This window comes from Balaenoptera physalus (assembly GCF_965194825.1).
Source record: "Balaenoptera physalus genome assembly, chromosome: 13".
Taxonomy (NCBI): domain Eukaryota; kingdom Metazoa; phylum Chordata; class Mammalia; order Artiodactyla; family Balaenopteridae; genus Balaenoptera; species Balaenoptera physalus.
This window is the reverse complement of record NC_138892.1, coordinates 87,882,533-87,900,510: the sequence shown is the minus strand read 5'-3', so window position 1 is coordinate 87,900,510 and position 17,978 is coordinate 87,882,533. Positions and strand designations below refer to the sequence as shown.

Below are 17,978 nucleotides of genomic sequence, written 5' to 3'. Positions count from 1 at the left end.
CTTTAGATGGAGCTTTCTCAGGTATTCAGTATTGAACCTGATAAGCATATAAGTTTAGCTTTTTAGCTGGTAAAGTGAAAATTTAGAAACTGTTTATGTAAATGTTTTTTATTTAAACATTATGATTTCAGATTTTATCTAATTTCCAATTAACAATCAGCAGCAGTTTGAAACACTACAGCTTTTAGTTCCTCTTTAAGTTTTTAACTCCCTGTAAATAAATATTTCAGAAGATATTCATTAAAATGATGCTGAAATTCTTTTTTAATATGAGAAATTGTTTGGGATCACGAATGATTTTATCCTCTAATTTAAATGTTTTACAAGAGGTTTATGTAATCCTGTTTAGTATTTTGCTTAATAATGTAAACTTTATAGACATTTTTTTTTTTTTCAAATTTCTACCTGGTATCTTTTTATTGGCAATCTCTATTCACTGGCTATTTAATTAGCTAATTAATTAGCTATTACTACATGTTCCAGTAAATACTCTTGTTTATTACAATCCTAAATCTAAAAGGATTTTAGTAATGGATCCAATTATTATCAGAGAAGGCTGGAAGACATGAAGAACTGCACAAAAACATTGGTACACAGGTATTGTCTATGTAAAATAATAAAAATAATGAAGAATCCACTGATTATAAAACATGTAGAGAGGCAGAGCACCTTTGCAAATGTAATGAAACTCATAAGTTGGTGTCAGAGCTACTCTCAAATTATATGGCAGTTACAAAATCTAACTGAGCGTGAGAAGCAGTAATTAACATCAGACTGTCATATCACAGCTCATGAAAATGAAAACAACACCCTGCCCACAGGATGAAGGGCAGCTCTCAAAGGTAAAAATATTTCCACCTTGGTGCAAGTTTGCAATCCCTGGAGTAAATAAAGCATTAAAGACTGCTAGACATATTAATTCTTTCACAAGACTTGGGATGGTGATTCTCTTGTAAGTAGTTTAAAAATCTCTGGAGAGTTTGTTTAAATGCAGTGTCTGATCCTGGCTCCATGGATTTAGATTATTTGGGACGAAGCTGGAGCCCAGTACAAATATGTCTATTGAAGAATACTGAATATTCTCTATACACAAGTGAGTGCCATACCAGGGACTAGAGACCGGGCACATGTGAGCAAGTAGGTGGTCACATCACTTAAAATATTTCCCCAACATATATTCGTTCATTCAAAGAAATCAAAATACCTCTTAGATAAAAGACCCACTTAATCAGTTAAGATAACGATGAAAATACCATGAAAGAAAAACGTGGATGTTGGACTTCCCTGGTGGCGCAGTGGTTAAGAATCCGCCTGCCAATTCAGGGGACACAGGTTCGAGCCCTGGTCCGGGAAGATCTCACATGCTGCGGAGCAACTAAGCCTGTGCATCACAACTACTGAGTCTGTGCTCTAGAGCCCGCGACCCACAACTACTGAGCCCGCGCACCACAACTACTGAAGCCCGTGCGCCTAGAGCTCATGTTCCGCAACGAGAGAAGCCACTGCAGTGAGAAGACGCGCACTGCAACAAAGAGTAGCCCCTGCTCGCCTGAACTAGAAAAAGCCTGCGCGCAGCAACGAAGACCCAATGCAGCCCAAAATTAATTAATTAATTAATTTTTTAAAAAGTAGATGTTAGCTAGCAGCACACAAGACCAAAGCATCAGATAACTGATACAGAGGTGAGCCTGCAATTCTTCTATGAAGGCAGAGACATGACAGAGCCATCAGAAAACCGAGTAACATAAAAAGGCAAGCAAAAGTTAGTCATCCCTGATGAAAGAATCCCAGTGACCTAGAACCCACTGGCTCCAATCCTCCAGCCAGTAGCTCACATATCAAATGTAGCCACCATGAAAAGGCAACAAGTGATAATTACCAGACTGGACTGTATAAACATTCATGTGGTACACAAATGTTTAAAATCCATATACTTCACTGAATGCTATTTGTATCGTGCTCATTTCTGAATTACAGGTTACTGTTTTTTCTGCCTATACCATGAATTAGAAGATTCTAGTTGATATAAACCAAATATAAATAATGTTGACTCATCAAATGGTATCAGTTATTGCTTTCAATTCTCGGAAAGCAGATTTTTAAAAATTCTTGATTCTTAGGTCCAAAGCATGATCAAACATGTAAGTTGATAGAGTGCAGTGGGAGAGGACTGCTTGGCAGGATTTTTATCACTGAGGTTCTTAAATTTGGGCAGGCGTCAGAATCACCATCCAGACCTACTCGACCAGAATTTCTGGGGATTGGGATAAATATGTGTATTTTAAACAACACCTGGGTGATCTATATGCAAAAATTTGAGGACTACCAATAGATAGGATTATTGGGACAACCAGCCAGACTATAAAATCAGATTTAAAAGCTTGTCTAACTCTAGATTATAGAATTCCAGGACTCTAAAGAATTGACTAAATCACAGAACTAGGTATGCTAGAAAACTACAGACCAATACCTTTCATGAGCGTTGACACAAAAATTCGTAGCAAAATATTTGCAAAGTGAATACAGCAAGATATAATGTGAATTATTCACCGTGAGCAAGTATGATTTAGCTGATGAATACAAGGTTGTTTTAACATCTAAAAATGAGTTAATATAATACATTATAATAAAGGACAAAACCACATAATCATGTCAAGACACTTAGAAAAAGCATTCAACAAAATCCAACCTCCATGCATGATAAAAACTCTCAACAAACTAGGAATAGAAGAATCAGATCTCAGAGCGGGAAAGCACCTCAGGATACCTAGAAGGTAGTGCTTTGAGATTAGAAACGTTTCAACAAAATTAAAAAATTACTTCTTCCTAGTCTAAAGTTAAATAATAATATTTAAAAACTCAGTAATATTAAAATGTCAGAAACTTAAGGAGAAGATGACTTTTTAAATTGTCCCAATTCTTTAAAGCTTATTAGGGAGACTGCAATTCATGAAATTCATTATGCAGGCTCTTAATAGTATTTCAAAAGGCATCAAAAGGATACCAAAGGACCACTTAGGTACTTATCCTCTGGCCTTACTGCTTGTATTCATACGACCTAGTGGAAAATCTGGTAACCATACAATTACCTCGTAGAGAGAAGAATGGTTAGACTATAGCAAAAGCTGTCTCCTTGTCCCTATCCTTGAAGATCTCCATATGCCACAAACCCCCTCACCCCCCCACCCACATTCAACTTCCCCCATCAGTTATCTCTCATATCACCCATTCTCCATAAGGCCACCCCTACCCAGTAGAGGAAGGAGATAGGGACAGGGTCTTTATATTTTATATCACATATTCACCCGCACAGATGGCCTTGGCCACTCCAGGCATGTCCTTCCTTTGCAAGGGCACCAACCAATAGACTGTGACCTACTGGGAGATCTCACAGCCATGTTGTTTAAACCTGTTCCCCTAGCTCTCAAGTGCCTCCCCTAATATCCACTGTGAAATTTATTTCCAACATTTTCTATGGGGGAAGAGGGCCCTCCACTCCCTCTCCTTACCAAGTAATCCCAAGACATGAGGAAAATGAAGATAAAAGAGTAGCAGCTCTCTCTCCTCCAAATTTCAAAACCATTACCACTCTTACCTTGGAGGAGCACTTACCTGGCATTACACCGCTAAGCTGAGGAGATCATGGTTAGTCTTGATTAGGAGAAGGCAAACAGCCTCACTCATTTCTTTACATATTTATGTTGGTGTCTGTGGCTGTGGCTGTACCACAGTGGCAGAGCTGATTAGTGACAGAAACCATATGGCTCACAAAAGCTTAAAATACTGACTATCTGGCCCTTTAAAGAAAATGTTTACAGTCTTAATAATCAAGGGAAAGAAGCATTAATGATGCTACTGGGGGGGCTATTTCAAACTACATTCTAGAAGTTTCAAGCATAAACAATGATAACTCCCCCACCAAAGTACCCCAAAACAGGAAGTCAGTCTGCACCTCAGTTCCAATGAATGTAGGACGAATATACAGACTTGCAGATGTTGAGTAGGGGACCCATTCTTGATCCAATTTCACAAGCTGCTGAATACACTCTAAAAGCTCTTCCTTGTCAAATGCCTGAAGGAATGAAAAACATAATGAATAATGCAATGTTCTTCCATTGTAGCAGTAAGAAATGATCCTCATGAAAGCTTTGACTATTAAAAAAGTAATAATAGGGAATTCCCTGGTGGTCCAGGGGTTAGGACTCGGTGTTTTCACTGCAGTGGCCCATGTTCAATGCTGGTTGGGGAACTAAGATCCCAAAAGGCCGTGCAGTGCAGCCAAAAAAAATTTTTTTTAATTAAAAAATAAAAATAAAAAGTAAATAAATAAATAAATATTTTAAAGTAATAATAATAAACCCAAACAAGAATTTTTTTTCCTGTGACTTCCCCCCCCAAATTATGATGGAATGAGAGATTATCCACATGAGGAAGATAAAAAAGTGGTTCCCTACCTCTTACCATACCCCAAATGCCAACTGTAGTTGGATTATACACTTAAATGTAAGAAAACATTAAGACTTTTATAAAAAAAATACAAAATATCTCTGTCACCTTAAAGTAGAATTCTTAAATAAAAGATACAAAGCATAAATCATAAAGGAAAAAAATGGACAAAATTTGACTATTTAAAACTTAAGAACTTCTGTTCTTCAAACGACAGAAGTGACACACTGGGTGAAGTTATCTGTAACATAACCAACAAAGGATCGTAACAGGAAAATGTTAAGATAACCTGAAAATCAGTAAGAAGGAGACAGATGATCCAACAGGAAAATGGGCAAAAGCAAAGAGTAGTTTACTTCTAAGGTGAAAAAGGTTTTTATATACTAGATGGGTGACAGTTTGTAAAATAAGTAGTTTCTATTCGTTTGGCAGGGCAAAGAAACATACTTTCAGAGATGCTATGGGTTATCCAAGGTAGAAATAAGTCAGAAACACACATGAATAGAGCTCATGACATCAGGATTTGGCTATTTAAATACTAACTTACAACAGCAATCACATTGTGGTAATGTTATAGAAATCGGGATTGCCAATCACATAGGACATACCATCTCCCTGTATCAAGCACGGGGTCTCTGATACTGCTGTCTAGATGTAAGATTTAGTGGAAAGAACTTCACTAGGGATTTAAAAATTTACATCCCTAGTGAAGCTCTTGCCCTGTCCCATTATTCTGTGTCATCTTAGGCAAGTCATTGAACCTCTGTGGGCTTGAGTTTTCTTCTCTGTACAAAGGTGCTGCTAAAATTTACATTACATACCTTCTTGACGATAGCTTACTGTTATGATTAAAATGGCAAGGAATGTAAAACCACATAACACAGTTTGTGGCAGTTGATGTCCAATAAATGTTACTTCCCTTTCCTTCTGTCCTCATTTTAAAGGATTTCCCAATGATTTGTCTGTAATGGGTAAAGAGTGGAACTAGGATGGAGTCCAAAGAAACTTCCTGAATTTCCCTTCTGCTACTATATTATGGCCTCTGAAGAAGGTCAGTGAAGCATGTGTTATAAAAGGAAGAAGAAGGAAGAGCCTGGCTAAAAAGGAGGCATCACTTGGGCTTCTTCAACACACAGCTGAAGGTTAGGGACAAACAAAATATGTCAAAGGAGGAAAAGACTTCTTTCAGTTCAGAAAGATAGCCTGGTCAAGTCTCAGGGAATGAAAGTAATCTAAGTCACCTCCTACCTAGACATGAACCTTAGGGTCTAAATCCAACCCACCTTAGAATGAATTCTGCTCCATAAAAAACAATGTTATAGCCAGGACCCAGTGGCCATGAGAAACCGTTTTATATATCCTTTTATTTAAAATAAAACTTGGGGTAAAATATCAAAACAACTACTTAAATCACTGCATACTTGCTAGTGTCTTAAGCAGTTAGGCAAAATATCCCACATATATCTGTGTAGTACACCATAATTTCATATGGTCTTTAAATTTTATTATTTCAGTGATTGGGGACATATTATTATTATTATGTTTTTATAAAGACAATTTCTGTAGAAAAGGAAAAATTATTGGTCAGAGTAGATCTGTTTTGATTACAGGGACATACTTGAGAGGCAGAGACTTTAAGATTGCAACACAATGGCAACAGTCATTTATTTTTCTTCATATTGAGCGTGTATGTTTTCTCAACACCACCTTCTAAATAATCCATAATTTTTCCTTTGATTTGTGGTACCACTTTTATCATATTTCAAATTCTCATATGTATGTGTATCTATCTCTGAGCTCTCTATTTTGTTCTATAGGTCTATCTATTGAAACAATATTAGTTTTTGAAAAAGTAAAAATGGGTACTTAAAAATCACTTATGCTCCCTGGATTCAGCACTCAAGCAGGCCATGCTAACAGAGCAATGCAATTAACCTTTCCTATAAATTAAATGTGCACATGTTCTGTGGAGCACTTGCTTAGAATAATTTTCTATCATTTGCAGAATGTGGTAGAAAAATTTTCTACCAATGGCTAGGTGGTTTGAAGATTCATTGCAGGAGGACCTTCAAGATGGTGGAGGAATAAGACGTGGAGATCACCTTCCTGCCCACACATACATTATCCCATTATCTCCCACATACACATTAAACGCCCACAGACACTCATAAAGAAACAGACTGTGGAGTTGCCAAATGGTTATTTCCTTGTATTTTTAACTCACTGATTAAAAAACAGATCAGAAAGAAATTCAGTGCTCATATGGTTTATACCAAATACTGATCTAAGTATTCAGAAATGGTTTGTTTGGTGGAATTCAGTGACCCATTACAACACGAGAAAAACTCCTAAATATACATACCGGCAAAGTCGCCCTCATAGCAGACCGGTACATTCTATCCATGTTGAGGTTTGGCCGAAACAGACGAATTTTATTATCTACTCCCCGAAATGCCTTCAATCCTTCAAATAACTGAAGATAAAAGAGAAATAAATGTTACAAGGTAACTAAATGAAAACAATCCCTGTGTTCAAAAGACTGACTTTTCTATGGGCCCTCATCTCCTTTACCATGTAAAGCTACTGACACAGACCCTCGATCTAGAAAAGCCAGACAGATTTGTTATAGTCACTGGGATAATGAGAAGTCCCTTTATTACCAAGACCTGGTGGGAATTCAGAGCTATCCTTTGCTTAACAGGAGCCAGATGGTTAAATAACACATCAGTGGGGCCTGGAAGAAAACATCTCCACCCAACATGGACTGACTGACTGCCTAGAAAACAGAAATGGAATCAAAGGCCCCGCAGGACCCTGCCCCCAATCTGCCCCCAAACACCCATGTATCTTTTCATTTTTTCTGGCTCGTAGGAACTCTGGAGAGTGGATAATCTAGATGTGACCAGAGCTGGTTCAGTCTCCCAAATCACAGGAACCAAGCAGCTCAAGACTATACTATGTTAGGGCCATGCCACCTTCTCAGGGAGCCGCCGCAGACAAACATGGGCAGGGACGTGAAAAGACTTTGAATTTAGTGCATATTGACAAATACAGAGAAAAGAGGAACATCAATCATTTTAAAGGGAATTTTTTTTTTCTGTGATAACCTATATAAGAAAAGAATCTAAAACAGGATGAATGTATGTATATGTGTAACTGAATCACTTTGTTGTACATCTGAAACTAACACGACACTGTAAATCAACTACACTCCAATAAAGTTAAAATTTAAAGAAAAAAAGGGAAATTTTTACCACAGGTTCTCTAAGGAATTGATAGAACAAATAGGCTAAAACATGGTAAAGATATGGACAATTTGAACAAGAACAACAAACTAACCTAATGGACACACAGAGCCCTGCACACATCACCTATAGAAGGCATGTTCTTTTCACATGTTTTCTGACCTTAAGATAAGCTAGTATCAAAACCAAAAATATAACCCCAAGATATCCACATTTTGGAGAAGAAGAAACCCATTACTTAATATTAAGTGTGAGTCAAAGAAGAAAAATGATGGAAATTAGAAAATATGTTAAACTGAATGAGAATGAAAAGGAGGGCCTTTAGATGCTTACAGCCTTAAAGCTTACATGAGAAAAGAAATATAAATCCTGGAGCACAATTAAAAAGCAAAAAATGAGATGTTTTGTTGAAGTGCAAATACATGGGTAATTTTTTAAATGTAGTAGGACTAAAGCTTTAGTTAAAAGATATGGTTGTCAGATTAACTCAGCTGATAACATCTGAAACACAAAAAAGCACAGAGAGCAATATATCATACAAATATTTTTTAAAATAAAGCTGGTGAGGCTATATTGCTAAATATAAAACAAAATAGACTTTCAGGCAAGAAGCTTTACTGGAGATAAAGAAGGTAACTTCGTAGAGTTCAATTTACTTCCCGGTTTAAAAATTATACACATTTGATATAGGTTCAAATTTATGCAAAGATTGTATGATAATCTCACTTGAAAAATACAGATGCAAAATACACAAAGGATAACACAGCCTAACTAAGCTGGATTTATCCCAGTAATAGAAGTTGGGTTTAACATTAGAAAATACAGTAATGAGATTCATTATATTAAGAGTTTATGTGGAAAAAACTATATGATCATCTCATTGTAATAAATGAATCTGATAAAATTGAACATTCGTTTATGATTTTTCAAAAAGTTTCCTGGATAACTAAGAAAAAAAGGAATCTTCCTTATGTGAGAAATAAACTTGTAGCAAATGTTATACTCAAAATGGTAAAATTTTTTTTAATTGAACTACAGTTGATTTACAATGTTGTGTTAGTTTCAAGTGTACAGCAAAGTGATTCAGTTTTATATATATATATATATATATATATATACACATTATATATTCTTTCTCAGATTCTTTTCCATTATAGATTATTACAAGATATTGAATATAGTTCCCTGTGCTATATAGTAGGCCCTTGTTGTTTATCTATTAAAATGGTAAAATTTAAAGCTTTCCTTTCAGATTGAGAACATCACACATTGCCTGCTGCAACTACTTTAATTTAATATTGTACTACCAATATAATAATAATAAAATAAAAAGCATAAAGTTAGGAGAAGAAAAAATAAAACTGTCATAGATCATGCAACACAGACAAGATTAAAACGTAGAAAATCCACAAAAACTGATATAATCTTTTGAAATTATCTGTTTAGGCAAGGTAACCAGATACAAAATTATATTCCCATGTAACAGCAGCAGTTAGAAAATAAAAACACTATTTATGGTAGAATTAAAAGGAATACTTAAGTGGGGAAAATCTAACATAAGTGAAAGACCCATAAGGAAACTATAAAACTTTACCAAGTCATTAAAGACATAACTAAATGTAGAAAGCAATCTGCCACTCATAGATTGAAAGATTCAATATTATAAAGACTCTCTCCAAATTGATTTATATATTTAATGCAATCCAAATGAAAATCATGTCAGGGCATTTATTTTTCTTGTAACAAACTGAATGACAAAAGTTGACTGACATAAAAAAAAAAAAAAAAAGTTGACTGACATGATAAACTGAATCTAAAAGTAATGTGGAAAAGCAAATGACCAAGAAATATCCAAGGCACTCTTGAAGAAATAGAAGGATTTGTCCTAGCAGACATCCAGACCCATTATAATGATTTGGAGATAAAGACAGTGTGGCATTTGTCCAGACAGACAAGCAAAATGATGAAACAGAATAGAGATCCAGATAGACAAGACAATGGAATGCAAATGGAGATAGAGAAGCAGACCCATGCGTATATGTTAAGATGTGACATAATGTATCAGGAGGAAAAGAACAGTCTTTTTAATGGTGCTGGGACAATTGGGTACCTGTAGGGGAAAAAAAAAATTGGACCCCTACTTCATACAAAAATCAACTTCTGAAATTAAAGCCCTAACGTGAAGGACAAAATCAATAATATAGGAAGATGTCTTCATAATCTAGGAATAGAAAAAGAGTCTTTAAGCAAGACACAAAAGGACCAAACATAAAGCAAAGATTGATAAATTCAACTTTTTAAAATTTAAATGTATTTCTTGTCATCAAAAAATTCTGGAGAGAATAAAAAGAGTGTTGAAAAAGATACTTAAAACACACATAACTGACAAAGGACCCATATCTAAAATATATAAAGTACTTCTACAGATCAAAAAGAAAGGGAACACAATAGTGAGCAAAAGATGGAAACAAGCAGGGACTTCAAATAAAGAGATATCCATTGAAATAAACATCACAATAATACGCCATTGCATTAAACTGGCTAAAAATTTAAAATCAGGTTATACTAAGAGTTGGCAAGGTTCATGAGTCATGGTTGAACGTGGCTGCTAATTCATGGCTGGTGGGTATAAAAACGGGTAAAATCACTATGGAAAATAGTTTCCCTTTTTTTGTAAAAATGAAGTTAATATCCAATACCAGCAGCATATTCCTAGACCCTTAAGCAGCATTTCTCAAATTTTTTGGTGTCAGGATGCCTTTACACTCTTAAAAATTATAAAGGTCCCAAAGAGCTTTTATTTATAAGGTAATTCTATCAATATTTACCATTATCAGTAGTGAGAAACTGTAAATTTATTTATTTATTAACAACAAACTATGACATGTTAAAATATTTTCATTAAAATTATCTATATTTTCCAAGAGAATTAATGTTAAGGATGGCATTGTTTTAAATTATTGCAAATCTTTAATATTTGGCTTAACAAAAGACAACTGGATTCTCATATCTGCTTTTGCATTCAATCTCTTGCAATGTTGTTTTGGTTGAAGTATACAAAGAAAACCCAGTCTCATATAGATATGTGGTTGAGAAAGGAAGTATTTTTGATAACCTTTTCAGATAATTGTGGATATTCTTCTCTGATACTCCTCCAAAACTTGACAAGTGGCGGTCCCTTAAAGGTTAGTTACACTGTGGAATCTGAAACCCCATCAATGAGGTTTTCATACTCTGTTAATTTCTTAAAATTCAATGGTCAGTCAGAGTTCAACTGAGAAGAAAGAGAACCAGTAGAGACTTCCCTGGTGGCGCAGGGGTTAAGAATCCGCCTGCCAATGCAGGGGACACGGGTTCGATCCCTGGTCTGGGAAGATCCCACATGCCGCGGAGCAACTAAGCCCGTGCACCACAACTACTGAGCCTGCGCTCTAGAGCCCACGAGCCACAACTACTGAGCCCGTGTGTCACAACTACTGAAGCCTGTGCGCCCAGAGCCCATGCTCTGCAATGAGAAGCCTGCACACCGCAACAAAGAGTAGCCCCCGCTCGCCACAACTAGAGAAAGCCCACACGCAGCAACAAAGACCCAACACAGCCAAAAATAAGTAAATAAATTTTTTTTAAAAAAAAGAAAAAAGAAAAGAAATACGTATAACATTTACAGATTTATTAGAAGAAATTGCCCAACGCATTTGTGGAGGCTGGCTAAGCAAAGTCCAAAATCTGTAGGACAGGCTGTGAGAAGGAGAAGATCACAAGCAGGTTGGACCCAGGAGGTGTGGGCTGCAGCCCATCTGCAAGTGAGTCAGGAAGGAGGGAGAGCGGAAGAGAGTGAGTGCATGTGTAGGCCTAGCTGCTGCATGGAAGTCCTGAGGTCAGGCTCACCCAGAATAATCTCCCTTTTGATCAACTTCAAAGCAACCAATTAGGGACTTTAACCCCATCTGCAGAATCCCTTCAAACAGCACCTAAATTAGTGTGTGACTCAATAACTAGAAGAAGGCGTGTGTACGCAACAAAACCGCCACTGCTTTCCTATGTCCTCCAGCGCTCACAAGAGATTGTCCTTGCAGTCCATCCCCAGCAGGAGATGAAAAATGTTATTCTGGGGACTGTGGTTCAGAATAAGCAAATTAACACATCAAAAAGTCATCATAATCTATCTTGCACTTTGAATAAATCTTTACTGTTTTTTTTCATTTTAAAATGTGCTTCAGTTTTGTTTTTGTTTTTTGAATCTTTTAATTTTTTGGCTGCGCTGTGAGGCATGCGGATCTCAGTTCTCCGACCAGGAATCGAATTGAACCTACACCCCCTGCAGTGGAAGCACGGAGTCTTAACCACTGGAACGACAGGGAAGCCCTGCACTTTGAATAAATCTTTACTCATACATAAATTTGTAATATCATGTAACACTCATTTGGAAAAATGTTGGGTTCCCTGAGTTACACAGATCTTCCAAAGGGTAACTGCTTTTAATATCACCACCAATATCATAAAAAATAAAACCTCTTTTATAGCAGAAAGGGTCAAGCTCACAGTGGTGGAAGCAAGTTTTCCAAAATTCCAATTTTTCACTTGAGAGCTAGAATTTTATCACAGGCAACAGAGTCCACTGTTTTGCTTGAAGTGACAGACTCATTTCGTTCATTTTCAAAAAAACATCTGCCGGCTTCCCTGGTGGTGCAGTGGTTAAGAATCCGCCTGCCAATGCAGGGGACACGGGTTCGATCCCTGCTCCGGGAAGATCCCACATGCCGCGGAGCACCTAAGCCTGTGTGCCACAACTATTGAGCCTGTGCTCTAGAGCCCGCCAGCCATAACTACTGAAGCCCACGTGCCACAACTACTGAAGCCCGCACGCCTAGAGCCAGTGCTCTGCAACAAGAGAAGCCACCGCAATGAGAAGCCCAGGCACCGCAATGAAGAGTAGCCCCTGCTCACTGCAAAATAGACAAAAAAGCCCAAGTGCAGCAGCGAAGACCCAACAGAGCCAATAAATAAATAAATAAATAAAAAGAGAAAAAAAGCTCTATAAAAAAAAAAAAAAAATCTGCCACGCACCTGAGTTTGAGTAACTTTTCTTTGTTCTTTCAGATAAAAATGGTGCTAGATGGAAAAAGCAACCAGTTCAGCTCACAACGCAAAAACAATCATACAATTCATTTCCCTTGAGACAACCTTAGCACTTCAGTATGACATTAGAGCTTTGTGCGAAATTGCTGTTTTCTCACACAGAATATTAAAATGTTTACTCGAGTCAAGATTTAATAAAATTAACTGCTATTATGCTTCATCAAGAACATTCCTAGGTAAAACTGACATTCTTTTTATACTGTAATGCATGCCAGTAAACAATATAATGACTAACAGAGGTTGGGTGGCAGTGTTACCTAGTACAAATGTCAACACAAGAAAAATAATACCTTGGTATTATTGTGAAGAGTTTTAACCTTGGCGATCTCTTGAAAGGGGAGCCCAGGGGTCTGTGGACCACACTTTGAGAACTGCTGACTTAAAGAAACATGTATACAAGCACACCAGCATACTATGTACAAGAATGTTCACAGAAAGAAACCACACAAGTGCACGTCAACAACAGACTGAATATATTCACATAATGGAATACTATTGCTACAAGGAGCATATGATGTGGTACCTATCACTCTTTGACCCAGATAACCTGGGCCTCTGCCTTGAGCCTCACACTTTAGAGGGCCTCTCACCCCTGTCTTTCTCCAACTGTGACCCCCTTGAAGCAAGTAGTTGGCTGAATCCTTTTTCTAGACAGACTCAAAGTACTCAGTTCCCTAGAATTCCCTACCCAAATGGCCCTGACCCTATTTTCAGGGCCTCAGTGGGCCTCCTTGGTTTCATCCTCTTAAGAACAGACAGGACTACTAGGACGTCCACATCTAAGTCCAAGGGATGGCCAAGGGTCATCTGTTTGCAGGTGGTGTGGGCATCTACATGTGTGTGCGAGGCCCCCTGTGGTACAGGATGGAGCCAGGATAGAAAGAGATAGAGGGTGGACTTTGGGGTGCCTCTGCTTGTACACTTGTCCCAGGACCCACAGATATTAGGGTTGGTCCTGGGTGCTTAGAGCTCACATAACACTGAGCTCAAATAGGCTCACGGGCACACGCACACACGCGCACGCGCGTGCACACACACACACACACACTATAATTCCACTTATGCAAAGTTCAGAAAGAAGCAAAACCGTAGTGTTAGAGATACAATCCAAAAAGAAAAGCAAAGAAAAGTTACCACAAAAGTAAGAATAACGAGTGCCAGAAGATACAGGGTTTATGATGTGGAAGGGACACGAGAAGGCTTCTGAGATGCTTAAAGGGTCTAGGTCTATTTCCTTACTTGGGTGGTAGCTACGTGGGCACTCATTTATAAGTATTCATTAAATAGTACATGTTGTCCATTTTTTCAAATTACGTTTTATCTCACTAAATATTTATCTCAACCTGAAAAATGAAGTAACTTATAAAATTGCATTTTCTTTCATCCAGGTTCCCTACTCACACTTCACATGTCTCTCCTTCACTCTTTGAAATCTTCATGTATTTATCAAAAAATACTTTTGAGGGCTTCCTTGGTGGCGCAGTGGTTGAGAATCTGCCTGCCAATGCAGGGGACACGGGTTCGAGCCCTGGTCTGGGAAGATCCCACATGCCACGGAGCAACTAGGCCCGTGAGCCACAACCACTGAGCCTGCACGTCTGGAGCCTGTGCTCCGCAACAAGAGAGGCCGCGATAATGAGAGGCCCACGCACCACAATGAAGGGTGGCCCCCACTCGCCGCAACTAGAGAAAGCCCTCACACAGAAACGAAGACCCAACACAGCTACAAATAAATATAAAAATAAATAATTTTTTAAAAAAACTTTTGAAATCAACAAAATCACATGTAATTGTAGCTCTAAAAATAAAATCAATAGGATTCTAAAATCAATAGGGCTGATGAGTGGAGGAGAAAGATGTCCAAGGAGATTATCTGTATGTTCACTTTTGGATTAAAATAATATGACCACAGACAGGCTTTGAGCCCAGGAAGTTTGACTCCAGAACCTGAATAATTAACCATATGCTTTTTCACTTAAAACAATTAAATGAAATGACCCATATAAGATACCTAGTACAGGGCATATTGCAGGATTTCAATAAACAAATGTAGTTATTTTATCATTATCATTCTGAATATTTACTATTACCACCTTTTAGTCCCCTAGTAAGTAGGCCATTGCTTCATTTCTATACCCCAATATTCTAGGAAAGATATTCAACACATTAAAAAAGAGTAAAATATATTGGGGGTCAAGGGAATGGGGAGTGTATTGTGTATTTGGCTAAGTGTGTAGCCTGAAAAGGACCAGAGAAGCACCCTCTAACTATTTAATATTTTATGCTTATAATTATCCCACTCGTGCCTGAAGGATGACATTTAATTACAGGTCCCTTAACATGAATAACTACAAGTTATTGCTGTCATAAAGCCATGCAGCTAGCATTAAAATCTAAATATAATATTGTACTCAATGACCCCCTTCTCAATCATTAGAAGATCTAAGAGAGGTGATTTAGTGAAATATTAACAGTACAGGCTTTTTGATTGCTAATTTTCTTGCCAACTGTCCTTCCTGTTTGCTCTAAATAATTTTTTAAATAATATTATAAGCCAATGTTACAAGTTCATGTGCACATTATATGCACAGTATATTTTTATTTCTGTATACCCTACAGCGTGCTTACCACCTACATGATTTTTTAATTGAGATTTTAAAAAATTCAAGATTATCTGAAAATTTAGTTCTTAAGACTTACCCTCAATACAACTGTTTACAGGCCATTTACGATTGCCTCTAGTTAATATGGTAAAGCCCTGCTGCCCTAAAGCTATTTGAGCGGGGGAGCTACTTAGTAACCCCAGTGAAGACCAAGTATGTCGCCATCATTAATTCCCAAGTACTTACTTCCACTGCATAGTGGAAAGCCGACGAACCTGGATGCAACGACAGGTTTTGAAGAGGCTTGATGTGTGGTTTCTCCCATCCAAACTCCGAGGACCACTCCACTGTTAACATGTGATCCGTAAAAACCGTTCCAAAAACCAGAGTATTGGGGTCTGGTTTTTCCTTTAAAACGGTGGCTGGTGTGATTATTAGATCTTTAGCCTGGGGAAGAAAATCAGCACCATTAAAGAAAAGTAACTGAACATCCACCTGCTAGATGAGACAGAGGGTAAAAAGACAGATACAATTTAAGTCACTGGCCGTTAGAAAGTGAAATCATTTGACTTGTAAATGTTGGCAACTAACGCAGAAACTTAACAACACTGTGTGAGAGAAGCAAATCATGCCTGCATTCAGAATTTGGACTGTTGTTTAAAATCTCTGCAATGTAGGGAATTCCCTGGCGGTCCAGTGGTTAGGTCAGGGAGCTAAGATCCAGAAGCCGCAGCGCACAGCAAAAAAAAAAAAAATCTCTGCAATGTATACTGCCGAACAAATATCATAACCAAAATTCAGTGACATTTAGAAACAGGGACAAAAGAGTAGATGGAGTTAAATGACGCTAAAAGAAGAACATATCTCTTCTTCACTCCCACCATAGGACCCATGTGGATCAATCCAGAAAGAAGAAAGAGGGGTCTCAGAATGAAAACAGCAACACTCACAATGACTTGTTAAACTAAAAAGCATGTCATTAAGAACTGAAGCTCTTGGGACGGTTATACTCCAGCTCCCCCAAAGAATTCTTGGCAGAAGTCTTCCAAAACCCTCTGGGTGCATCGTAGGGGAGAGGCAGCAAGCAAAGTGAAGCAAATGTTTTCCTCGTTGAAAACAGAAGTAGAGATTGAACACTAAGATATAAATCCTCTATTCTGTATTGAGGAAACAGTGAACAAAGGACCTCTTATTCAAAGAAAGATAAATAAGAGTAATAGGAAACAACTTCACACAGCCCCATTTCAGCAGCTCTCCACAGCCGGCTTGCCTATTACAAATGGCCAACACGTAAGCCTCCGGATCACAGACAATAGCATCAGTAACTTTACAATAGCGGTAGAATGCTGACCAAAACCACAGGGGAAGGAGCTTTGAGACCACTTAAAAACAAAATTAACCAAGGACAAGTTCAAGTTGTTAATAGGTTCTAAGGAAGATCAGACTCCACTTCTTTCTATATACAAAAGTAGTCATTTCCCCCCAAAATCAAATACAGAATTTCACTTCGTATCACCAGCTCTGATCATTATTTTTCAAATAATCTAATTACTTCTGATTAATTCACTGCTTTATAGCTGCTTTAGTCATTTGATAGATTATGAATGATACTCAGTTATTTTTAGAAAAACATTTAGGCTAAAAATGTTATTTATTTATTTATTTTTAAAAATTTTATCTTGGAGTGTAGCCGATTAACGATGTTGTGATAGTTTCAGGTACACAGTAGAGACTCAGCCATACGTATGCATGTATCCGTTCTCCCCCAAACTCCCCTCCCATTCAGGCTGCCACATAACATAAAAATGTTATTTATTTCAAAACAACCAGAAAGCTCACATTACAATGAAGTATAATAAGGCATTAAGGACAACATATTACTGTAATTTTCAGGCCAGTCTAGTAACGCTACTATGGAATATGCCAGTAAAATGCAAAATTTAGGGGAAAAAATTCCTTGTCTCAGTATTTAAGCCAAGTAAGGAAGTTAACCTAAAACCCTTTACTAAGTTCAAGAAAATAAATTTATTCCAGCTAAATTGTTTTGATCTTTGAATTCCATTTCTCCCCCCTTATCCTCTAGACTAGGTAGGATGTTGGGCAAATTTCACCTGATGGCATGGTCCATTAGCTGTGACAGAAACCTGATGACCCTCAAGCCAAAAATATTTATTATCTGGCCCATTCAAAAAGCTTGCCAATCCTTCTAGACTGTTTAGATAAGAACTCTGGCTAGAGTATTTGCAGTTAAATCTCCAGCCCTAGCACAGTGCCCAGCACACACAGCAGTAAAGTTTTCTTAAATGCTGAAAATAACTTTGGTTGCACTCCGTAATGAATGACAGACTCATTCACAGAAGATGGCCGGGATTTAAAGTGAGTGAAATTCTAACATAAACTTTTATTACATGAATGGTTTCACAGTATTCTTGCACAAGGAAGTACTTGTGCTTTTGCTTTAGTTAGCTTTTTTGAAAAAGTGGCTGGGTGGATCCTGGGCTAAGAAAAATCTGGAACTGTATCAATATAGTAAGACAAACTTAAT

The 17,978-nt window shown here is 37.5% G+C and overlaps 1 protein-coding gene across 7 annotated transcripts in view; it reads right to left on the bottom strand.

Moving 5' to 3' along the window:
* The window catches only part of BCAT1 (branched chain amino acid transaminase 1), a 111,331-nt gene that overhangs the window by 44,429 nt on the left and 48,924 nt on the right, over positions 1 to 17,978 (bottom strand). For all 7 annotated transcript variants that reach the window (XM_082419830.1, XM_082419832.1, XM_082419834.1 and 4 more), the window contains 3 exons: positions 15,680 to 15,880; positions 6,809 to 6,919; positions 3,953 to 4,072 (listed from right to left, as the gene is read on the bottom strand). In XM_082419830.1, coding sequence (XP_082275956.1) covers positions 3,953 to 4,072; positions 6,809 to 6,919; positions 15,680 to 15,880 — 432 coding nt within the window. The remainder of the gene's footprint in view (positions 1 to 3,952; positions 4,073 to 6,808; positions 6,920 to 15,679; positions 15,881 to 17,978) is intronic.